The 24,318-nt window shown below is 57.8% G+C and overlaps 6 protein-coding genes across 6 annotated transcripts; all 6 read right to left on the reverse strand.

The window, feature by feature from the left end:
• Positions 1 to 534: 534 nt before the first annotated feature.
• On the reverse strand, positions 535 to 1,401 carry LINJ_18_0490 (conserved hypothetical protein; the record flags this gene model as incomplete). Its single annotated transcript, XM_001464828.1, has 1 exon — positions 535 to 1,401. One exon carries the CDS (start codon positions 1,399 to 1,401, stop codon positions 535 to 537), a length of 867 nt encoding a protein of 288 aa, XP_001464865.1.
• An 866-nt stretch (positions 1,402 to 2,267) lies between these two features.
• On the reverse strand, positions 2,268 to 3,530 carry LINJ_18_0500 (conserved hypothetical protein; the record flags this gene model as incomplete). Its single annotated transcript, XM_001464829.1, has 1 exon — positions 2,268 to 3,530. One exon carries the CDS (start codon positions 3,528 to 3,530, stop codon positions 2,268 to 2,270), a length of 1,263 nt encoding a protein of 420 aa, XP_001464866.1.
• A 3,796-nt stretch (positions 3,531 to 7,326) lies between these two features.
• Positions 7,327 to 10,017, reverse strand: LINJ_18_0510 (putative aconitase; the record flags this gene model as incomplete). Its single annotated transcript, XM_001464830.1, has 1 exon — positions 7,327 to 10,017. The coding sequence occupies one exon, from the start codon at positions 10,015 to 10,017 to the stop codon at positions 7,327 to 7,329; it is 2,691 nt and encodes an 896-aa protein (XP_001464867.1).
• Positions 10,018 to 11,813: 1,796 nt separating this feature from the next.
• On the reverse strand, positions 11,814 to 14,051 carry LINJ_18_0520 (conserved hypothetical protein; the record flags this gene model as incomplete). Its single annotated transcript, XM_001464831.1, has 1 exon — positions 11,814 to 14,051. One exon carries the CDS (start codon positions 14,049 to 14,051, stop codon positions 11,814 to 11,816), a length of 2,238 nt encoding a protein of 745 aa, XP_001464868.1.
• Positions 14,052 to 17,133: 3,082 nt separating this feature from the next.
• Positions 17,134 to 18,711, reverse strand: LINJ_18_0530 (conserved hypothetical protein; the record flags this gene model as incomplete). Its single annotated transcript, XM_001464832.1, has 1 exon — positions 17,134 to 18,711. The coding sequence occupies one exon, from the start codon at positions 18,709 to 18,711 to the stop codon at positions 17,134 to 17,136; it is 1,578 nt and encodes a 525-aa protein (XP_001464869.1).
• Positions 18,712 to 22,369: 3,658 nt separating this feature from the next.
• Positions 22,370 to 23,911, reverse strand: LINJ_18_0540 (conserved hypothetical protein; the record flags this gene model as incomplete). The annotated part of the gene is made up of 1 exon (XM_001464833.1): positions 22,370 to 23,911. One exon carries the CDS (start codon positions 23,909 to 23,911, stop codon positions 22,370 to 22,372), a length of 1,542 nt encoding a protein of 513 aa, XP_001464870.1.
• Positions 23,912 to 24,318: the final 407 nt, after the last annotated feature.

The following is a 24,318-nucleotide window of genomic DNA, read 5'->3' on the forward strand; positions in this document are numbered from 1 at the left end:
TGTGTGTGTGTGTATGCACGCTGTGTGCGTGCGTGCGTGCGTGTGTGCCTCTGCGGCGTCTCGTCTACCGTCTCATGCGGTACACTCTATCACTTGAAGGGAAGAAGCATCGTAAAAGCAGGACGATGATGGCTCAGCATGGTGACAAAGCAGTGACACACACACGCACACACACACAGCCATCAGTGCGTGCGCAGACGGAAAGCAGGAGAGGGTGAGAGCAGAGGAGGTGGGGGAACAGACTAAATCAAGCCCCCTTAAGAGAAAGCAACCTGTTTTACCTGTGTTTGTGTGCGTGCGTGTGCGTACATCCATGCGTACATCAACGCGTGTCTGCATGCCAAGCACTGTTTTCTGTTCTCAGTTTGCTCCGCCTCGCTCTGCCCGAGACTGGAAGACAAGGAGGCGAAATTAAAGGCACACCGTGTGTCGAGATGTGAAGCTTTCTGTGAGTTGTCGCGGGTGTCAGTGTTGGCGTTCGTGTCAACGGAACAGGATCGCCCCTGTTTCCTTTCGCTCCTTCTATTGCATCCATTACATGAGCCCAGGCAACGTGAGAAGCACGCGCCCTCGTTCAGCGTCCCAGTGCTGGATCGAAAAGCCATAGGCCGTGAGCAGCACTGTCACGAGCTGGTCGAGGTCCTCGAGGACCTGCGTCTCACGGAACACCACCCGCCGCCCAGACGCCGCCTCCACCGTCAGCCCAGGCAACGGCGGCACAATGCGGATAGGCAAGGAAGCTGATGAGCATGAAGACGGCGCAACACCGGCACTACTCCGAGTTGCAGCATCAGCGGCCGCCTCGGCATGCTCCTTCTCCAGTGCGCGAGTCTGGTCCTCAGTGGCACCGCGTGCTTCGCCCCTCCCTGTCGCTCTATCTGTGATCGACAAGGCGAAAAGCGAAGTGGGTGGAGTAGGCGCGGATGCAGGACACTCACACGGAGCTGCCTTGACTGTTGCCCCTTCTTCGATATGCGATGACGCCGGCGGCCACCACACGTACACCCCGTGTGGCAGCTGGCGACGGAAGACGCTCTGCTGGAACTCAAAGCGGTCCATGACGCTTTTCTCCATTGCCGGGAGCTCATAGTAGCGCACCTCCTGAAGCAACATATCCCACTCCACGAAGTTGTCCGGGACGGAGAGGCGACCATCGCGGAGGTAGGCAATGATGTAGCGGAACAAGGAGCCGTCACGATCGATCAGGAAACTGCCATCCTCGCAGCGATGCGCGTGGCCATCCAGGATGGGGCCAAAGATGCGATGGTCTTTGAGTTCCCGTAGCGTGTACCGGCGTGTCGTGTAAAGGGTGCCACCGACGTTGAGATGAACGTGGCGAGCCCACTCACCTGTCACGTCGATGCCGAGACTATTCTGCAGCCATGTCACCGCGGCAGACATGCGGATACAGAGAGGCGGGGCAAGGAGAGGCTTGCGGAAGGAAGTGAGACAAGAGCGAGGTGGTGCACACCTCTGACGATGAGAAAAGGAAAGTCGGCCTGACACTTAGAAAAGAGAGAGGCGAGGTGGCAAAGACGACCATGAACGCACGCGGCACACGTGTGCGTAACACGCGTGTGCGGACACGGCAACTTAGCAGAGATCGCACAATTCCTGAAAAAAAAAAGATGGGAATGAACGGGATAAGAGAGTGCGGGAGGCAAAGGACACGGGCAAGGACGAAGATGAAGCATGCGCGCCTGTCCCGACGCGAATAGCGGCACCTCGAGTGAATGCCGCCCTCCCCCCCCCATACTTACGCAAAGCAAACGCTTGTGAGTGTCAGTGGCCGTGAACAGAAAGCAGCGCTCCAGCAGAGCTGTCACCTCAGCTTTTGCCCTCGCGTTGCGCACGATGCAAAGCCATTGCACTGCCTCCTTCCGCGATTGTGTGTGCTCGAGCGTGTGTCGCTGCCGCCTAAGGATGCGTAAAGGTGCTCGACAAGCAAACCGCATCTATCTGTGCTGCACTCACTTCTGGCGCCCCCCTCACCCTTTCCATTCGCCTCTGTCCGGGTTCCTTTTACTTTCGCCACGTTTTCTTACCTCACCGCTTCAGCATTCCTCACGAGCACAACCCCAAAGCAGCAACGTGCATGCGCTGCGCCTCCGCGTGTATTGTCATAGAGGAGAGACGCGCAAGCGCACTCACGAGTGCACACATGCGTTCCGAACGCAGCAGCGCACTCCTCACCACCACCACCAGCACCATCAACGCCCCTTTCGCTCTCTCCACACTCAATCGTACATGCATCGTCGTCGTCACACTCAGAATCGTCGCCGCTGCTTGTGCAGGATTTGATTCGACCACACCATAATCAACGCGGCATACGAGGCCGTAATTTCCTCCTTCTCAACCGCTGGCAGCCGGTTCAGCACCGCCGAGGCAAGGCTCTCTTTTCCGGCCTGCTCTAGTGTTGCGATGAGCGTCGCGTAACTCACTACGTTCGGAGACGGCGGCGTCGACATGGACCGCGCAGGGGAGGCCGATGCAGTCGGCGGCGACGAGGACACCGTGTCCGCCTCGGTAGGGTCTGATGCGGTCACTGGACAACCAAGCGAGGCCGCGGCTTCAGCGCAGCCTGCCTCGTCCTCCTCTTCATCGGCGGCACGCCAGCCTTGCAGCGGGTTCGGCCCCATGGCCCGCACCACCTCCATCGCCCCTCGCCAGTCCAGTGCCGCCTCGCAGCCGCGCAGACAAACGTTGAACGCCTCCACCGTAATTTCCGCAGCGGGCAACGGACAGCGAGTGGTCAGGTAAGCGAAGGCAGAGCGCCATCCGCCCTCTCCAGCGCTAGAGTCTGACGGCATGCGCCGCGCGAGGAGTTCCACCGCGCGACTGAAGGTGTCTGGGTAGGCAGGCGCAAAGAAGACGCCGATCTTCTCTACTAAGTCCCACTTTTCTGCGTTGGCACACATATCGAGAACAGCGGTGATCTGCACCTCATTGGGGTTGATGCCAGACCTGGATGGTGCGGGCGGCAGTGAGGTGGACGTGGTCGACGTACCCGCCGTGGAGGCAGCGGACGTCGCTGTGGCCTCTGATGCCGGCAGCATCGCCGCCACGGCGGGCAGTGCGGTAGCCTCGGCAAATGCCCGCAGTCCTCCCTCCCAGTCACCGGTGCGCTGCGCCGTCGTTAGGTACGTTGTGAGGTCAGCACTGTTGCGAACAAGGTGGCCGCTGCTGTGGATACTCAAGCGACTGGCTCGTCGCTGCGCATCCTCGCGCTCCATGAGCTCAAAGAAGTTCAGCTTCGCCTTGTTCGCCACTGTCTCAGACACACCGCTGCAGCCAGCTCCACCGTGCTTTCCAGCGTGTCGGCTCCCCATCAACGCAGCGATCCTGCTGCTACGGGGTGCACCTGAGTCCACCGGGCTGCTTCCCGTTGCGGTCGAAGGAGCCCATCCGGGACTGCCGCCAAGTTCAGCTGACTCGTGTCTCTTGTAGAGGCGTGAAGCCTGCTGCTGAGTACGCTGGCGGGGCAGCCGCATGGAGCGCGCCAGCACCTGTTCGAGCGTGAGAGGCGGCATCTTCCTACTGCGCGTAAGACCTCAAGTCTTATTGCGGGTGCCTCCCGCAGACAACACGAAGAGAGAGACAACCGAGGAGATGACAGAGCTGACGCATCACCCAGTTACAAGACAGGTCAAGCAAGAACGATGCTACACCTTCGCGCCGGCAGTTGTGAGAACAGAGGGAGACAGAAAGTGCGTCCCCGCAAGCGCGTCCGTGGGAACTGTTAGCGTGTGAGATGACGAGGTCGGTGCGATGTGCTCGGCGCACAAAGGGAGGGAAGGTGGAATATGCGCAAATAAAAGGAGCGAGCATGTAACGGAAGGGAGACGTGTGCACAGCAGGAAGTCGTGGCGGCGCTCGCGGCCAAGCTCGACGCCAACCAAGCATCGAAACTAATCATGAGGGAAATGCGCTGCTGAATGTCGCCATTCTTCGCCGTCGCCGCCAGCATTAAAGCATCAGCACCACCTCCGGCGCGGACCACCAAAATGGCAGCAGGGGGCTGTGTGAGGGTGGGGTATTGCCGCTGCTGCAGCGGTCCGCCTCGGCAAGCGAACGAGGAGGGCACGCTGAATCCGACCAGCAAGAAGGTCGTTTATGTCTCAGTCACCTAACCCCTACCACGTAGGGAGGGATGGGGGAAGGGCCTTTGTCTGGAATATGATGTGCCAGAGAGGCGGGGAGGAGAGAACGACGCACATCTTTAGCGTTCGCGTGCGCTGTTAGGATGATCGTACAAACTACCCCAGTCAGAGGGACAGACACACACACACAGACAGACAGGCAGGCAGACTTAGATAGCTATAGAGAGCGAGGAAGGGAGTGGAAACTGTCACGAGCACACGCGCCAGGCGTGCATTTGTTTTTTTTTTCTTCCTTAATAGACATCATAAAGCACCTCCACCGTTGTTGAAGTCACACGCACGCACCACCACCATCAGAGAGGGAGAGAGGGGGAGAGAGGGGGGATGGGCGGGGGAGTGCGATACAAACGAAGCTCACGCATGAAAGAGATGAGCAGAGATATTCATACATGCATGTACATATATGCATACATATATGTGTATGTATGGCGCCCACCCGCACTCACGCACTCCTCAACCTTCCGACCTCTCTCTCCTCTTTCTCTCCCTTTCCTTACCCCTCTCCTCCCCCTCCATTCATAAACGCTCATCTCGTAGGGCTGCTGCTCATAGTGTTCTCAGCACACTTCCCCTCCCCTCCCTCTCCCTTGTCACCCCTCGCCGTGCCGACAAAGAGGCACATCGGCTGTGCCTGTGGCTGTTGTCGTTGCCCTTGCTCCCTTTTCTCCGCCTCTCGCCTTACGATAAACTGAACTCCTCCCCCGCCTCCCCCCCTCATGTACGCACGTATGCGCGTGTGCTCGCACCCCACCTCCTCTCTCTTCCACGCCTGCTTGTAAGTCTCTGTGGGTGGGCCACCGCGCCCTCCATCGTTGTTTCTCTTCTCACGTAATGCACGGGTGCCGGTCACGACAAACTTCGACTCCGCGATAGCCACTGCAAGTGGCTTGTATCAACTGACTCCAGTGCTTGTGAAAGGGCGGATCAGGCATCGGGCTCGTGGTGGAGAGGGTCGTGAGGGTGGTGAGGCAAGTGAGCGCTGCGGCGGCGTATCGAGCTGCATGAAGAAGTAATAGCGAGACATGTCACTTACACAGTCAGCGTAAAGAAAAATCAAGCACAAGAAAGCACGTGTCACCGACCCATGCATCAGGCGAAGCAGGTGGCCACAGGTTGGGTAGGGCGGGTGGCCCGCGTGACACCACCACACAGCCATGCACGTTCCCATGCATACACGCACGCGTGCACGCACTCCTGGAACTGACGAGTCGAAGGGAGACACCAAAGAGAATTCAAACGAGAAGAAGTGAGGAAGAGTGGCTTGAGTGGTGGCGCGCACGCGCAGGGAGCCAGGCCGAAGACAGGGAGAGGGCGAGAGAGAGAGAGGGGGGGGAATGCCATAAGCGGGAATAAGGCGGCGCAAAGCTGAGCCCGAAGTGCAGCACGGGAAGCACGACGAGTTGGGGGTGGTTGGTGGGGGTGCCAAGAGCCACAGATACAGGCAAAAGAGCGAAAAAAAAAGCGAAAGATAATAACACAAAAAAAGAGAGAAATCAGTAAGTTTTTCGGAGGGCGGGGTGGTGGTGGGGTGCGCAAGCCACTGAAGTCAGTGGCACGGCAATGTGGGAGGGGGGAGAAAAAAAGCGGAAAAGGGACTCGGGGGGGAGGGAGGGTGGAGGGCAGAGCGAGCCCCGCATCAGCGACAAGCAAAGCATGAAGGGCAGCCACGTAAAAGGAAGAACGAAGCCAAGCACGTCGACAGAAGCAACAAAAATGCAAGCCACAGGCACACACGCGCACAGACAGACGCGGCAGGGAGAGAGGGAGAGAGGGATAGCGCGTTAGTCAACATCAGAAAAAAAAAACAAGTGATACCTGAAAACAGCAAAGGAAAGCAAAAGCAAGGGACCTACGAGTTAAGTCAGCGCAAAGGAAAAAGGGAAGACGCGCCGCCCATGAGCATTGCGCATGACCTTCATTTGTCTGCCGCGTACGCATGTGTATGCATGTATACGCATGTGAGCGTGCACGGCTTGTGCAGGCTCACACTCTCACACCGTTGAGCACGCCCTCAGCTCTCCTTTCTCAGACAGGAGAGAGAGAGAGAGAGACGCGTGCTCGGCAGTGCATATCTACTGCTCACGCAGCAAGTGCAGAGCACCGGCGTAGTCAGGCCAGGAAAAGAAAAGCGGGGGAAGCCGTGAAAGCCTGCAATGGTAAGGTTTGACAACCACAGATGGCAGCTCGCGCCCCTCCGCGATTCGCTCATCTGCCCAAGTGACAAGAGCGCAAAGGAAAATGGAGCCCTCTGCACCAGCACATGTGCGAGTGCTGGCATATCCTTCTGTGCCCGGCATACCCATACAAAGATGTTGCCGCCCCATCATGCACACACACATACAGAAACAAAGACAGCACCAGCGAACGTCTGCGCCACAACAGAAGAAAGGAGACAAGGGCAAACACAGAGACAGCGACAGAGACGAGGAGGGGGGATGGCGTACGTCGCCAAGGTTCCCCTGTGATGTCCTTTTCTCTTTATCGAAAGTTTGAGAAAAAGAGTGTGTGGAAGGGAAGGGAAGGGAGGGGAGTGGATACGAGGGGGAGGGGAGTGGTGGCTGGCACAGGCACACAGGGCAAAAGATTCACCCGCACATTGTTCTCCTGCTGCATGTCTCTCTTCTTGTGTGTGTGCGTGCGTGCGTGTGTTGTTCGTCGAGGTGAACAAATCGGAAAACGGCACTTAAGCAAATCAACAAGTTAAAACAACAACACGCGGGGGAGGGGGGCGGACGGCTGTCTTGTGGAAGGGGGGAGAACAGGCAGGCAGGGGCACCTATAGACACGCACTCAATCATGTTCGTTGCAAAAAAAAAAAACAAGAAAAACGAAAACATCTTTGGCTCGTTCAGCCCTTTTCCTGCGCTGTCCTGCTGTGTCGACCCAGCGCAAATTCGAGTCTGGCGCTCCACGTTGTTCTCGCTCCCTTCGACGCCGTCACACCCACACCCGCACACGCACATGGATACAGCTCTCTATCTCTTCTCCTTTACAAGCGCCATCGGCCGCCCTCCACTCCCCCCACTTCAGGGCCCCTCCCCGCTCCACACACACGCCGTCGCTTTCGCCCATCGTCCGAGTAGTGTCTACCTGAAAACGCACCACAAACACGTCAGAGGTGGGGTATGTTGAGAGGTGCGCAGACGCGGTCTCTTTCTCCGTCGTCTTACTGGATCTTGGTGCGCAGCACATAGTTGAGGATTCCACCGTTTTCGACGTACTTCACCTCCACCTCAGTATCAATGCGCAGCGTCGTCGTGAAGGTCTTGCCGTTGTCGCACTTCACGACGATGTCCTGGAGCGGGCGCAGCTCCCCGGAGAAGTTCATCGAGAAGTGCTCCTTGCCGGTCAGGCCAAGAGAGGTGGCATTTTCGCCGTCCTTGAACTGCAGCGGAATGACGCCCATGCCGACCAGGTTCGATCGGTGAATGCGCTCGAAGCTCTCCGCGATGACGGCCTTCACACCCTGCAGGAACGGCCCCTTGGCAGCCCAATCGCGCGACGAGCCGCTGCCGTACTCCTTACCAGCCAGAATGATCGTCGGCACGCCGGCTGCCTTGTAACTCATGGCCGCGTCGAAGATGAACATCTTTTCGCCGGTCGGGTGGTACAACGTGTACGGGCCCGTCTGACCATCGCCGACGAGGCGGTTGGCGAGACGCGTGTTGGCGAAGGTGCCACGCACCATCACCTCGTCGTTTCCGCGGCGCGAGCCGTACGTGTTGAAGTCCTTCCGCTCCACCCCACGCTCCATGAGAAACTTCGCCGCCGGCGAGTCCTTGGCTATGTTGCCGGCCGGCGAGATGTGGTCCGTCGTGATGGAGTCGCCGAAGATGGCAAGGCAGGCGGCGTTCTCGATGCTCTTCGCACCGGGTGGGTCGAGGGTCATGTCGTCAAAGTACGGCGGGCTGTGAATGTATAACGACTTCGGGTCCCACTTGTAGAACTCGCCATTCTCCACCTGAAGCTCGTTCCATTGCTTGTTCATGGTCGTGATGTTGGAGTACACCTCCTTGAACAGGTCCGGCGTCACGTACTTGTTCACCACCGCCACAATTTCCTCGTTGCTTGGCCAAATGTCGCGCAGGTACACGCCGTTCGCGATCGGCTCCTTGGCGAAGTCAATATTCGCGCGTCCGGCGAGCGCGAAGGCAACGACGAGCGGCGGCGATGCCAAGTAGTTGGCAGCCGTTAGCGGGTGAATGCGGGACTCAAAGTTGCGGTTGCCGGAGAGCACCGCTGCGGCAACAAAATTGTTGTCCGTGATGCACTTGGACACCTCCGGCGCGATATCGCCTGAGTTGCCGATGCACGTCATGCAGCCGTAGCCTGTCGTGTTGAAGCCGAGGGCCTCGAGGCTCTTCTGCAGGCCGGCGTTCTCGAGGTACTTGGTCACCACGTGCGAGCCCGGCGAGAGAGATGTCTTGATGCCCGGCGGCACCCTCAAGCCCTTTTCCAGGGCCTTCCGTGCCAACAAACCCGCCGCGACGAGCACGGTGGGGTTCGAGGTGTTCGTGCAGGAGGTGATAGCCGCGATCACGACGCTGCCGTGCTCCATCGTCGCCTCCTGGCCGTTGACGGTGTACTTGACCTTCTTCTTGTGCTCCCCTTCCGGGATGCCAAAGCCCTTGAAGCCAGACTTGGCCGACATGCAAGCCTTGAAGTCCTTCGACACATCCGTCAGAGGCACGTTGTCTTGAGGGCGCTTCGGGCCGGCGACGCACGGCACCACTGTGGAGAGGTCAAGCTCCAGGTGCTGCGAGTAGTCGATCTGCTCGTTGCCGGTGCGGAAGAGCCCGACAGCCTTGACGTAGCTCTCAATGCGGGCCACGTGCTCGGCAGAGCGGTTCGTGTTCTTGAGGTATTCGATCGTCTCGTTGTCGATGGGGAAGTAGCCAGTAGTGGCGCCGTACTCTGGAGCCATGTTGGCCAGCGTAGCACGGTCAGCGACTGAGAGCGCGTCGACACCAGGGCCGTAGAACTCGACAAACTTGCCTACCACACCGAGCTTGCGGAGGTTCTTCACGACAGTAAGAACGAGATCGGTTGCCGTGCACCCCTCCTGCAGCTTGCCAGTGAACTTATAGCCAACGACCTGCGGCAGAACCATGGAGAGGGACTGGCCGAGCATGCCGGCTTCGGCTTCGATGCCACCAACACCCCAGCCCACGACGCCCAGACCATTGACCATCGTCGTGTGCGAGTCGGTTCCGACAACGGAGTCCGGGTATAGCATCCCATCCGCGTTAAACACGACGTGAGCGAGGTACTCGAGGTTCACCTGGTGCACAATGCCGGAGCCGGGCGGGACAATCAGAAGGTTGTCGAACGCCCTCGAGCCCCATTTGAGGAACTCGAAGCGCTCGCGGTTGCGTTGCATCTCAATTCTCTGGTTTTGCGCCACCGCGTCCTGCACGCCAGCGCAGTCCACCTGCACGGAGTGATCCACTACGAGGTCGACGGGAATCTGCGGGTTGATGCGGTTCGGGTCACCGCCAAGGCGCTTCATCGCATCACGCATAGCCGCTAGGTCCACGACGCACGGCACGCCAGTGAAGTCCTGCAGCACCACGCGAGCTGGCTTGAACGGGATCTCGATTCCCTTCGTGCAGTTGTTCTTCCAGTCAAAGATGCTCTCTACTGTCTTCGAGGTCACATCGAACTCATCACAGTTGCGCACCGCGGACTCTAGCAGAACACGAATGGAGAAGGGGAGGTTGTTGTACTTTGCGCTGATCTCGTTGATCTTGTAGTACTTAGCGCTGCCGCCGTCGACCTGCAGAGACGCCAGGAACTTGGCATTGAAGGGGTTTGGACTAGCGCCCTTCTTGGCCAGCTGCAAGCCAGTGCGGAGCATCTTTCTTAGGCAAAGAGAGAACGAAGAGATGAGATAGCTCCTGTACGGATAATGCGATGGACTCCTAGCCGGGAACGACAGCTACAAGAGCAGCGACACAGTAAAGGGCAGAAACGGAAAAAATCGGTGTCCCAGGTATAGCCGAACCGCCTTCTTCCTTTGTTTTGTTTTTCGTTCGTTTTTTTCGCTGTGTGTGTGTGTGTGTGTGTGTGTGTGTGTGTGTGTCGTTGCCTGTATGTAGGTGCGTACTTTGACGTGGAGGAGGGGAGGGGAGGGGATGGGAGGGGGAGGGGTGTGTACGCGTCTGTGCGGAGGATCCACGACGACGCAGGCAGTGACGCGGGCTTGGTGCTGTTGTTGCCGTTTCGTTCTGTATCGACAAAACACGTAAAAGAGAAGTGAAGGCACCGGGAAAGCAACGCGTCGAGCGAAGGAGAAAATGAAAAGAAAAATGGTTGAGAGTAAGAGTAAGGGAGAGAAGCAGAAACGTGCGCTGGCAATGGTGAGGCGTGTTGTTGTCCCGGCGCCAGTTCTGTGCGTCTGTGCGGATGTGGCTCTCTGTATATCTCTGTCTCTGTGTGTGGAGGAGGAGGGGGATTGATTGTCGGTGCGAGAGAGAAAGAGAGACACACAGCGGGCAGGGTGCGTTTCGACTTCAACGTTTTATCTTCCTTAAATGCAGTGAGAAACAGAGAGGTGGGAGTGGTGGGTGGGCGTGAACAACACTGGCAACCTACGGTCACACGTGTGGATGGGCGGGGGTATGAGGGAGCGCGATTGTGTGTTGGTGTGCGTACTCAGCACCATCGAAACACACCGGGCATGCGTTCACAGAGAGAGAGAGAGAGGATCACACGACAAGGCAGAAAGAGGAAGAAGGAGAGTAGCCGGTGTGTGGAGAAGGAAACGAACTACGAGAATCGAGTCAAGAAGCAACAGAGCCGAGTGCCCTTGTCGCCAAAAGCAGGTGTGGTGCGACGGTATGCAGAACATGACAGTCACGGTCCGTTGGAGCGTCGACCTGCGATCATACTATCTGTGAGGTGCGGTCACTCGTCGCTCCAGGGACTTGAAACCGGGAAGGCAGATATCCGGTGGCGCGCATCAAGTTTCTCTGTCTTCAGTGTCAAGCCTACTTTCTGCAGCACCGACTTAATCAGTGGCCATCTACTAAAGGAGAAGGCCCGCATGCTCACGCCACGGCAGCCGCCTGCACCTAGTTGCCGTGGCTATCGTTTGGTTGCTCCTGTATGGGGGAGGCTCCCTCTTCTTTGCTTCTTCGTCTATTCTACGCGGATGCGTCCGAGTCAATGAGGGGGAGGGGAAAGGGGCTGATGGCTCGCATGGGACCTCGACAGTAAGCAGCTGGCCACGTGTCTTTCTTTCTTACGCTCGAATACGCGCTGGTCCGCCGCTCCGCTTTTTTTTTGCTTCTGCCTCTGCACACCGCCGCCTTCCTGCAACTGCACTACACTGCACTAACCGTTCAGCTCGGCTTCTCCTCCATTCCTGAGCACACGCACATCCACGCTCACGCGCATGCAGGTAAGCGCGCGCCTTCGTCATGGTGGCCGGTAGAGCAAGTAAGGCAACGAAAAAAAAAAAACAGAGAGCGCTGCGGCCGCGGTAGTGTCGAAGGGCGGAGGGAGAGTGGGAGCAGCAAGCTACGAAAGATATAAACAAAACACAGAGGTACATCACACGTAATGGTGCAGTGTAGAGAAACGCTGGAGGAGGCAGAAAGAAGTGACGACACCCTTCCTCCCCGGAGCACTCAACGCTAAGTGACAGCTCCCTCACCGAGCTGCGCTCCGCGGCTTTCCCTCACGCAGCTGGTGGTGCAGCGACTCCAGCTGACTGCCGTACAGCTTCACCATCTCCGTGCTCCGCCGCCGCTCCGCTGCGAGCTCCCGCTCTGCCTTCTGGAGCGCCGCTTCGTACCGCAGTCGCACACGGGTGGCCTCCTCGCCGTAGCTCTCCACCTGCGCAAGCAGAGCAGCCTCCTTGTGCTGATGCTCTCTCAGCGCCTTGCGCAGGCGCGACACCTCTTCGGGCGGCGACGTGGTGGCTGGCGCAACGGGGACGGCAAGGCTGGCAACGATACCAGTCGACGCGGCTTGGGCAGCACCGCAGAGACGTATGTTCTCCTCTCGAAGACGGGCCGCCTGGCGCCGGGTGTAGCGCAGCTCCTCTTGCAACTGCTCGACCGTGCGCACCAGCTCCTCCACTTGGTCCAGAGCCTCGCGTCGCTGCTGCGTCTGCCGCGACATCTCGTCCTCCCAGTGTCGCTCCGCCGTGCGCAGTCGATCACGCCAATATCCCTCAATCGACTGCAGCTGCCGAGTCATCTCCGCCTGACTCACTGCGGCTGCACTTGCCATGAGCGGACCCGATGTGGTGGCAATCGAGTTCCCCCTCGCTTCCGTTGCCGCGTCACCGCTCGACGTCCGCAGTGGGCAAGTAGTTGCACTCAGAACTCCCATCGCCGGCGCCCGTGCAACAGCCTCCAACTTGGCGGTCAGTTCCCGGTTCTCCTCTCGCAGGGTATCCAACGCGGCCTGGAACTGCGCTCGACGCTTTCGCTCGTCGGCCTTGTACCTCTGTACCAACTCCGCCGCCCGTGCCTCCGCTGCCGCCACGGCCTGCTGCTCCGTGATACGCACCTGCTGATCGGCGGTCTCCAACCTCGCGTGCAGCGCCGCCACCTCACGCTCGTGCGTGTCCATCTCCTGTCGCTCCACGACAGCCCCCCAGTACGGATCTAGGTGCACCGGATGCGGGCGTGATAGCGACGGGGAAGACGATGCCGCGGCTGCTACGGAAGCCGCCTCTTCTCCAGCAACGCCTTCCCGCGACGGAATTGGTTGAGCTCCAGCAACGTCCGGAAGAACGTCCACGTGTACCACCATCAATGGGCCGAGCCCTGCAAAAAGCGGCCCGTCGAGGTAATCAGTGCTGCCCGGCGGCGAAGAGGTATGGCCACCCTCCTTCATGTGCAGCATCTTGACAGAGCGGTGCGGCGGTGGTGGGGAGCCTGGAACAGCACACGAGCTGGAGGCTGAAGACGACGACGACGGCGGAGAGGATACAGAGGATCTCGGAGACGCGGTGCGCGACGGTGGCGAGCGTGCAGTGCGCCCCCTCGGAGAGCATGACGTCGGCGCCTTCTTTTCTCGCTTTTTGTGGTGCGAGCTCGTGGTGGGGAGGCGAGTATGTGCGGCATCGCCGCTGTGGTTGGTGGAGCGCGGCCGCGACGACGGCCGCGACGCTGCTTCCATCTTGGCGTTGACGACGAATGACCTGGCACCTGAAGGTGCGTTGTCGTCGGCCTCCTCCTTGCGACCGTCTGCCAAAGACGTCTGCGACCGGGTGTAGCTTGCTTCGTCGGGAGGTAGGGCGGTGACGAGCGGTGCGCGATACGCGCTCACTGGGCCCCCGCTCTTGCTGCTCCCAACCGCCGCTGCAGAAGGCGAGAAGAGGCGGAGGCGGTTGTCCAGCACACGTGGCGATGAGGTCTGAACGATACCCATGTCTTCCAAGGTGTCGTCCTCTAGTGTCCATCGCCGCTGCAGCACCACTCGTTGCGAATGGCTTGGGTTGCTGCCAAGGCTGTCACTGCGAATGTCTGTGCTCCCGCAACCTTCATCCATGCGACTCCGGTAAGCGTCGGCATCATCTTGATCCTCTGTAAACACCCACACCGCAGGTGAGTGAGACCGCGCCGTCAAGGAAGACGCAGAGGTTGCAGTCGCCAATGCGGCCGAGGCTGGTGGCCTGCTCGTCGCTGGCGCGTTTACACTTCGACGTTTCAGCGACGAGTCACACGACTCTTCGGCGTAGCTGGACGAGGAGAGCCTAAAGGCTTTCCCTGCTTTCATGGCCAACCTTCCACCATCGTCGCCATGTTCACCGTCTTCTTCATCGAAACTATAATCGCTCTCCGCCTGAAGCGCCGCAGAGGCTTTCGGAACGTGGGCGCGGTGTGTAACAACGGCATCGCGCCAGCGAGGCCCCGCACGTCGACCCTCCGACATGTGCGCTCGTGACTACCGATGATCTCTCAAAAAGGAAAAGTGAAGAGAAGAGGGAGAGTGCACGCGACACCCTCAGGTAGGCCTCTTCAGCAAAGCACGGCAGAGGAGGGGGGACGAAGCGAAAGCATCGATGCATTCCATCACATGCTCCCAGACGCTTCCTGGCGGCCGCGTGTCCGATTTCCCTGGAAGAGTACAACGATCTTGCTATCCCACCCCACCCACCCACCCCACTCAAAACCTCAATACCGCTCACTCTAGCAAGGCTGTGAATGAGAATTCGGTTGTTTCCAAGGCATCATCGTCATCTAGCACGACGCACGAATTGATGAACTTGTGTGCCCCCCCCCCCTTTCCTTCGCCGTCGCCCAAGAAAGTGGGGATCCCTGCCGTGGTGAATGAGTTGGGGGAAGGGGGCGGTGGGAGCAGACGCGTACGAGAAATGAGTTCCCCGAGATCTGAAAACAAGAACGAAATCGGGCAAAGAGAAGGCAAATGGTGAGTGAGACATGTTGTGGGAAGGACAGAGAGTCCGTTGACTCCGTCGTCGTCATCACATCGTTTTTTCGGTCTTCCCTCCCCCCTCATCTCTTTCGTTCCTGTCAAAAACTTCCAGACAAGAGCAACAGCGAAAAAATAAAAAGAGCAGCAGAGCATCTACGCCCATTCGTACACACCCCCATGTGTGCGTAAGGCAGAGAAGGACGACCACGTTTTGGCCGCCCTACAGAAAAAGAGCTTCGGCCGCCGATGGATGCGGTCGAAGCTCGATGCGCGTCGATTTGTGGGTGGGTGTCGCGGAGGAAGGGGAGGGAAGCGGGCGCAGGGGGGAGAAGATCTCGCCTCCTCCCTATGTGCCGGTGGGTATGCTTCTTCTCTCCTACTTCAAAGTGCGCCTCGCCTGTCTCCTCCCAAAGGCAGGAGACAGGCGACTACACACAAATGGCGTAGGGAGGCGGCGGACGGAGCGCTCTAGCGCTGTGGGCAAGGGCGCACGTGTGCGCTTGTGCGTCACAAGGGAAACGGCCCGGTGCCGCAGAAGCGCCTCGCTGTTCCTCACCAAAGCCAGATTCACACACACATACACGCATACATGTACATACGCACACATTTTTTTTTCATTGTTGCTGTTGTTAGTGAGGTAGACAGCAACGAGCGAGAAAGATGGGAAGAAGAAAAAAGAGGGAGCCGAAGAACATGAGACATGCGTGGAAGATAGCAGGAGGAGGGAGGCGAGGAGAGGATAGTGGCATGGCGCTGGCGAGCGCGCTACGAACCCCTCCCTCTGTGCGCATGTACCTATCGACACATGAACAGCCCGGTTCGCAGCCCTGTCTATGAACGGAAGAAGCGCTGTCCGCACCCCTCTCGCGCACGCTCGCAGGCATGCGTGCAGACGTACTTTGCACGCCCGTCTTCCCCCCACCCACCCACTCACCCTCCCTGTAGAAAGGAGGCACATAGATGTCTTCTGTGCGTACGCTGTGGAGTAGAGGGAGTTGCTTGACCTCCCCCTCGCATCCTCCCTCCCTAAGGAGTGGTGCTGCTGCTACTCTTTAAACACACCCACCCCGTGCCACCCTTGCACTGCTGTCTTGTCTGCTTGTCTGTTGAATAGAATGGCGGATGTCGTCGGTTTCCATGCTCAACGCCCAGGAGACGCTCGTCCGAGCATTGCGTGTGTGTATGTGTATGTGCTTTCTCTATCCCTCCCTTCTCACACATGTCGCAACGAGGACCACGGAGGCAGTGCAGGTAACTTGTTTGCTGTTGCATAAGAGAGAGAGGTCACGAGGATGTAAACGAGCATAGAAAGAGAGAAGCAGGTCTCACTGGAAAGCCCTCCCTCCCCCGAGTGGTCTGAGAGGACACCGCGGGGGACGGGCAGGTTTGCGGCTCGCTCGACTGGTAGGCAAACAAAATACAAGTAGCGAGGGACAACCATCTAGAACGAAAAAAAATAATTGCTGGCCTGTCATGCCTCCTGCTTCTCCCTCTCTCCCTTGATGCTGCCGCAGGGCAATGCCCACACCCTTCAGTCAAACCGCTATCTGCCATGTCGCCCCTCGCTCCCGCGCGCTCTGCTGCATATTCACTCATACCATCATGTCCTTCGATTCGCTTCGCCCTCCTCCCCCCTCCTCCTCCTCCACTGACGGTGTCCAAATGGGTGCATCCAAGCCTAGCCTGCGCCCATCGACGAGCACACACACACACACACACCGAGAAGGAAAAGACAAAGCAGTCCAGCACCCGAAGCAACATGAGGAAAACAATACACAAGCACGCATATGCATATGCATGTACATGTAGATATGTGTAGATATATATATACTAGTGCGAGCGGTATAAAGATCAGCGACAGCGAAGAGGCCGGAAAAAAGAAAATGAGTAAGACTATGATGAGTAGAAGGGAGTCTCAGATCAGAAACAAACAATGGAGCACGCGCGACATCACCAGCAACACCACAAAGCACGAGTCCGCCTTGTCCCTCTCTCACCCCCCTACCACCTCTCCCTCCCTCTCTGTGCCGCCCTTGCTGTCTCGCTCTGCTTGCTTTCCTGGCTCGGCAAACGCTCCAGCAAGGGCAACCGAAGAGGAGGAGAATAGGCCGAAGAGACAGAGCACGCGCGCACATACGCACTTCAGAGCACAGGCCAGCCGTTGTTGTCGTTGCTGTTGTTGTTGGAGAACGACACGGATGGTGAAGGCGCGACGTCGTCACATCGGGATGGTGCAATGAAGAAGCAAAGTGCACGTGTGTGTGTGTGTGTGGGGGGGGGGGGGGGATGTGTGGTTATGTGTGGTTATGTATGTAGCAGCGACCCATGTGGGGCGTGTGTGTAAAGGGGACGCTTCTGGGCATCGGAAAGAGAGGAAGAGATAGCCCCTCGCGTATCGCATCGCCTTTCATGGTGCTAGGGGACTCCCACCTACCCATCCTCAGTCGCTGCGTTATTCTTCTCCTTCGTTAGTGTGGTGATAGACGTGCGTTGTCTCGTCCGCCTTCTCTCTGTCCCCCTCGGCCCACAAGAGAAGCGCGGAGGGCGAAAAAGGAGTGGAGCGAAAGACCAACGCGAACTAAAAGTCATCCTCGTCTTCCTCCATGTCGTACTTGTCATCTGCGTTGCTGTCGTCGTCGCCATCGTCAAAGGAGGAATACTCCTCGTTGTCGATGCCGCCTCGGGTGGCGGTGTGGGCTGCTGCACCAAGAGCGGGGGTGGGGGCCAGTGGGGGTGCTGTGGACAGCCCGCCGATGCGCTGTATTGCCGATTGCGCGGCCACACGCTTCTTTGCCTGAGCATCCTCCTCAGACATGGAGGACGACGTCGTCGAAGCCGACGACGATTGCGGCGCCGAAGAGCCGGCTTGATCGTTCTCCGACGCCATCTCCTCATCCTCCTCGTCACTGCTCTCCGCGTGGGCGTTGGCGGACGTAGCAGTTGCAGCTCCTACTACCGCCGCTGCTGCAACGGCCGGAACCGGCATTGGACCTGCCTGCGCCCACACCTGCGCCCCCGTCCGGATGTCGTAGCTCTTGTTCTTTCCGGACTCTGAGCTGGCGGCCGGCATTAGTCGCAGGGCTAGCAGCGCCTCGATCTCAGGCGGGCACTCCGGGGCGCCGTAGCTGGCGTAGCGATCCTCCATCGAGAGGTGGTGATCAGGGAAGTGCACTTCAAAGTGCGGCGTCGGCAGCTGCGGCTCCGTCGGTGTGAAGTCATACACATGGACAAACCTGTTCGCCTTGGGGTCCAGCCGAGCCTCGGCAAACAGTCGCTGCAGCCCTGGTAGGCGCAAGTGAAATGGATAGAAGGAGATGTGGTGGCTCATCTCCACGACGGGGTCAGTCGAGGCGAAGATGTGCAAGTTGATGTGCTCGCAATCGCGGGTGCGGAGCTGCTTGCACGCCACATGGATCGTCATGTTCTTGCATCCGCGCAGGAACACGCTCCCCTCGCACGCGGCAATCACCAGCTCGCCGCCCTCGCAGTCATCAACGGTCATGCTATCCAGCTCATCTAGTATCACCGTATGGCAATCCGTCAGGTACTCGATCTGCACCTGCTGTCCGGAGACTTGATTGTGGCGCACGAAGTGACGCTTCTTCCACTTGGAGATGAAGTACGTCGTGTTCTCACCGCCAGGCTGGTGGTGGTCGGAGGCGGAGGAGGCAGCATCGTCGACGTCCTCCTCGGCCTTAGTGCCCTCCTCCCCAGCAGCATCAGCAGGTGCCTCAGTCGCAGGGATAGGCTGTACCAACCCAGCTGCCCCGCCATGCACCAGTGCCGACAGGCAAGGGCCCGGTCGATTATTGGCTGCGATGTGCAGCTGTTGCTGCAGCTCTGCGCTGGTGCGCAAAGGCACCTCTTGCAATCCAGCCTCCAGCTGGAGCACTCGTGCCGTGTACTGCAGGCCGAGGTACTGCAGGTACTCTTGCACAATGCTCAGCTCTGTGACACCGTTCCGCTTGGCATCCGCGAGCGCGACAGTGGGGTGAAACACCAACGGCTTATGGGCGCCTGAGTCGTCGCTGTCAGAGGCGCTGACCGTTCGCAGCGCCGCCTCCATGATCATGGCACGCATCTTTCCGTATTGCCCGGATGCCTCGAGCTTCTCGCGTATGACGCGCTCCGTCTCGATCAGAGTGCCAGACGCCATCTCTAACAACGATTTTGCGCGCGTACTGTTGTAAGTATGAGGGCGCTTTCCGCTTGTTCTCTATGTATAATGCTGTGATGCGGAGATGCTACTTTCATGCGTGTGGAAGGGTTCGACATTGTGGTGCATGCCAGTGTACGAACGCATAGACACGTCGCGTGTGCGGATGTGCAGAGCAAGTCAAGACACACACACACATAAAAAGGAAAAAGATGAAAGAGCCGAGAAGTCAAGTGGTTATGAAAGTGTTGAAGACGTAGATGAGCACGTCAGGCAGATAAAGCAGAGGAAATACAGTACGCGAAGAGAAACAGGGCAGCAGGAGACGATATGTTGGTGAAAGTGAGGGGGCAGTCCACAGCCCAGAGACAAAGTCAGGCACATGTCCATGAAGAAGAGGAGCCGGCACGTCTTCAACCCAGTGTGTACCTGTGCGCCTAATAGCGTTTTTTTTTCTGTTCTTCACTGTAGCCATTTTACGAGAAAACAAGAGTGGTACTCCACTCTACCCGGCCTGTCACAGGATCCCATCTCGTGGCGCGAAGCAGACCTAGACACACATTACAGCAATACGCCGGCCCAGCCAGCTGAGATCACGGCCCCTGCCTCACACTCTACCCGTCTGCCCCGCAGGTCGCCGCACGGCCCCCCCCCTGCCAGCCGCCACCTGGTGCACCCCTCCAAGTCACTCGGGCCCCCCACCCATGGGCAGTGAGGACCAGCTGGGATACACTCGAGTGAAGCTGACACTCTGCCCATCAGGGGGATGATACGCGTTCGTTGTCACCGGCCGCTCCGACGCAGCGCCATCCAGGGGACCTGGCCACCCACATCGGTAGCGGCAAATCGCCCTCACCTTTGTACGTCGTAAGCACCTGGCCCTGACACCACCAGAAGTGGTTCGGCGCTAGCAGGGAGAGGACGGCAGCCTGGCTTCCTCGCAGAGTGGATGATGGGCCCGCAGATGCTACGCTGAGGTGTTACCCATCTCATCAGGCCTAAGTGCGGAGCAGAAAAAAAAGCGGCCGGCGATCGCTGAAGAAACCTGTAAAAGATGTGCGTCACGCGTCCCTCTCAGGGCAGCACCACTACTCCACCCTATTTCGATTCTGTAAGCAATCGTTTTCAGCGCACACAAGTAAACGAGCCCGCACCCCTCCCCCTTCTCTTCCCACTGACAACCAGATTCGACGCAACAACATTGAACGTCGTATCGGTGTATCTGATGCCCCATCAGGGTCGCGTTGTCTGTTTTTTTTTTCTGCGTTCCAGGAGTAAAACCCTCCATCGCGAAGCAAACAAAGAGGAGGGAGGAAGGAGAGAAGAAAGCCGCAGTTTCGCTTGTTTAACAAAAAAACGTGAAACAGACGAAAAAGAGCTGCCGATCATCGTCGTAATCCAGCGAGCATTTCTTCTCCTTTTGTTCTTACACGAGAATGCACCCCACTCACGCACGCCTCGATATCGCTTCGCATCAGCATACTCGATGCACACACAAGAGCGAGCCAGTGAGAGAATGAGAGAGAAAACGGTAGTTCTCCATCAGGCTCAGAATACACGCGCATCTATATGGCATGTTCATGCATACAAACTAGCACAAAAATCAACGAAAGAAAAAGCGATGGGTAGAGGAAAACAGCAATGATGGAGCGTGCCCATTTTTAATGGTCTCTCTCTCGATCAGTCGTTGCATGCGCACATAACGGTAACCCTCCACTTCCCCACCACCACACCACACACACCTTTCAAAGCCTTGCTGACCTCTCTCTGAAGTACGCATCATATCGTTGTCCTTCATCGTTGTCGGCGTTGACGCGGAGGTGTACGCGGGCACGCCTCTGTGCTAAGGGGGAGGGGGAGAATGTCACAATGGTTTTTTTTCTTTCTGTTCTCCGAGTGTTCTCAGGCCTTTCAGGCACGTCACCGGTATCACTCGCGCCTCCTCCATGCCTCTGCTTCGTCCTTGTCTTCTTTCTCTTCCGCTTGCTGTATGTTTGTTTTCTTCATGAACCGTATGCATATTGAACAACAACTTGCAGCAATCCTCTTATGTAACTGCGGTGTTCGTTGCGTGCCTGCGTGCGTGCGTGTGTGTGTGTGTGTGTGAAAGGGGTCGCTGCTACTGTTACACACAAGTTGTAGAATACGCACGCGCCCCCCTCCCCGCCGTCGATGACGACGATGGCTCAGCAGCGACTCCAGAACAACAGTAAAAAGAAGATAAACCGAAAAGGAAAAGAGCGAGCAAAGAATGGAGAGGCGAGGCGGGAAAGGCATTCATCCCGAACAACGATAGAGAAAAGGGGATGAAAAAGGGGGAAAGCACAGCGATGTTGCAAGAAAGGAACACCGAACGGCGTGCGTCGCCGGCTTTGGCTTTCGCTTCGCCACACACCCCAACGTGTCGGTGTTTGAGAAACGCGAGCCAGAAGGGGAAAGGAGTTGGTGGCGGTGGAGGGGGGCCGCACAGGGTTCGACAGCAAGAGGGGTTGCAAGCCAAACCAGCATCCTCCAGTTCCTCTCTCCCCTCTCCCTCTCCCTCTTCCCATTCTGCGCAATCCCTGAGCACAAAGACATGCTCGCACCGTCTCCCCGAGGTCGACGTGTTCACATGCGTACGACGCCGACCTGGAAAGTCGCACCGACGAAAAAGATGCCGCGCAAAGCAGAAAAAAAGAGGACGGCGAGGACGAGAAGAGACAAATACATACTAGCATGGAGGAAAAAGGAAGACGGAAACTCACACAGGCGTACGAGTGCATGCACGTATGTTGACAGTTACCGAAACGAACGGACACGCACAAGCACGTACGGGGGAGGGAGTTGACAGAAGAGGGGGTGGCTGTGACCATAGTAGTGGTTGCAGTTGCAGTAAGAAAGAAACAGCGGGAGGGTGTTGGAGAAGCAAGCCGAGTCAACCATCCAGAGATGCAGAACCTCACCTCCTCCTTCCCCCTCCCCTCTCCACCCCAAAAAAAGCGTAAAAAACGCCGAGAGAATACCACACAAACGCGCGCCCCCTCCCCCACATATGCATATTAGGAGAGAAAATAATGAGACAGAAAAGCAAAAAAAAAAAAATAAAAGAAAAAGGCAGTGCAGACGCAGCAGCGCGATAGAGCAACAGAGAGACGTAAATAAAGGATCAGCCACACACACACACACACACACACACATGCCCTAGGAGAAACCATGTGCAAGCACCTGAAAAGGCAAAGAAGCACACAAAGCACAGAGAGCAAAGGTGAAAGAAAGGAGTAAGCCCTTGCTTGGTTAGTTTTCCTCGTTTGCCTGCTTGCACGACGGCTCCTCGAAGTCCAGAGGAGCACACCATCACGGCAACGACAACCACAACAAGGCAGCTGGGAGAGGGAGACATCAGAAAGACGCAATGTGGAGGCAGGGGGGTGGGTGTTGTCACTGCGTCGCGCTGGAGAAGAGCAGAGCACCAACAGCGAAAGAGGTGACCTCATGAGCAACGGTAAACAAGAGGAGACCGTACAGCTTTCTCATAAGTCCGCGCTGGTCTCCAGTACATTAACAGTCACCTGAGTCCCATCAAAGGAAGCTCTACTCGCGCGCGCGCACATACATAAGCTTTCTGCCTCTTCGTTGCACCCACCCCCCTTCCTCAGCCCACCCCTCTTTTCGTCCCTCACTACTGCTGTTCCTTGAACTTCGTTGCAGGAAAAGCTGCGACGCTGCGTCTGTAGTGTCGCCGCTGCTGCCCCATTCCTTCCGTCACCCTCGTCTCCTCTGGCAAGTCTACAGCTCTTGGCGCATCGACGCAAAGGACACGGTGTTGGCAACTTGCACTCGCTTTCCCCTGACTTTGCCCGCAGCGAGACTCTGCAGGCGCTTCCGCACCGTCGTACGTGGACGCGGCGGCGCTCGCAAGCGGCGACGTCTCCTTCTCTGTCAACGCCGCGGGTGACTGCTCGTCTAGCAGAAGGCGCAGCGCCGTGCGAACGCGGCGGTCCAACAGCTTCGGTTCCTCCTCGTACTGGTAACAGAGAAAGCCGACGGAGAGCAGATATACGGTGCACACGAACCAGTGGCGCGGGTAGGGCAGACGACCACGCAGGTTCTGCGTAAGCAGAAAAGAGCGAAGCGCGTGCATGGAGCAGTACAGGGCGAGATCCATGCGACGTCCCTTCGGCTCGAGCAGCGTTGCCAGCCCAGCTATGGAACTCAGCGCCGTCACCGTCTTCGTGCCTCCGCCCCGGTGTTGCACACCAAAGCAGGCGGAGCGCAGAATGATTGCAGTGTACAAGGCGAGAAACAGGGCGCTAATCAGCATCGAGCGCACGTTTTGCATGATCGTGGAAACTGGGTTCGTCATGAGACGCCTGCGTTGGAACGCCAGCATCGACACAAATCGAAGCGGGCCGTAAAGCGGCACGCCCATGGTAAGGATGTTCTTAAAGATGAAGATCATCGCCCACACGTTGCACGAGTAATCGCCGTGTGCCACCTTGCAAAGGGTGTTGGCGCCGCTTTGGCCGAAGTTCTCGATCAGGGGAAGCTTCCTCGACCAGCAGTAGTCTACAAGATCGGGGAGAAGACGCTGGCGGCAGAACCCAGAATGGCCGCGGATGAGCTTCTCTGGAAAGGTAGAGGCGCGGTTCAGGAAGCCTTGGTACGACTTCGGCAACGTGTTGGGGTTGAAGAGACAGCCGTAGGCGATTTGAGACGAGCTCAGACACATGAGCACCACGTCGTAGTGGTGGAACTCCTGAAGGATCTTTGGCATGCGTGGCAGAAGGTAGCGCAGCGAGAAGGTGTGGGCGCTGCGGACGAACAGGTACAGGCACAGCTCCGTGCGCGTCTCCTTGTTCATGACAAACGCAGGCGTGGCGCTAGTGCAGCCCGCCAGCAGCGACACAAACTTCTCCGAGACTCCGAATGGCGTGAGGATGCGAAGCAGTGTCTGCAGGCAGAAACGGAAGCTCGAGAAGCCGCCGAAGACGGCCGCCCATTTCAAAGGATCCAGCGAGAGGAATTCAGACGGTACGCGGACTAAGAACGCTCTGGAGACACCATGCTTCACTAAGGCTTTCACAACTCCCATGAGAACGCGTCCAATGGCGGCGTAGATGCTATTGCGAATGACAATCTTCAGCGTGTGATTCAATGAGAGATGCTTGCGATACTGGATCTCTCGCAGCTCGCCATCGCTGGGGCTGGTGGGTTCCTGCATTTTTCGTCCAGCAAGGCGTAGCTTGCGAAACTCGACTTCCTCTTCGGATCTCGCCAGTCTCTGCTTCTCAGCGCTGAATGAAGCAGATATGTTCTTTTTACTGCGCCAGGGAAACGCCAGGCACGCCTCTATGGTAGAAGGTGTGTACTATAAGCTCTATGTGCCGCTGCCTTTTAAAAGAAAAAAAAAGGCTGGCCGTGTAGTGATTTATGCGAGCTGCTTCGGAGACATTCAGTTGAGGGGTTGATCGGCAGAAAAGAGGGGAAGCAATCCGTGCCGTTAAAGGCGTTGGCCCGAAAGGGTGGGGGAGAAAGGCAAGATGACAAACAGTGCGAGAGGAGTGAGCACGACGAGAACGATTTGCTCTCTTTTCCAACGGCATCTGCAGCCAATGCGTTGCAGAGAGG

The sequence above is a fragment of the Leishmania infantum genome, chromosome 18, assembly GCF_000002875.2.
Source record: "Leishmania infantum JPCM5 genome chromosome 18".
In the NCBI taxonomy this organism is placed as follows: domain Eukaryota; phylum Euglenozoa; class Kinetoplastea; order Trypanosomatida; family Trypanosomatidae; genus Leishmania; species Leishmania infantum.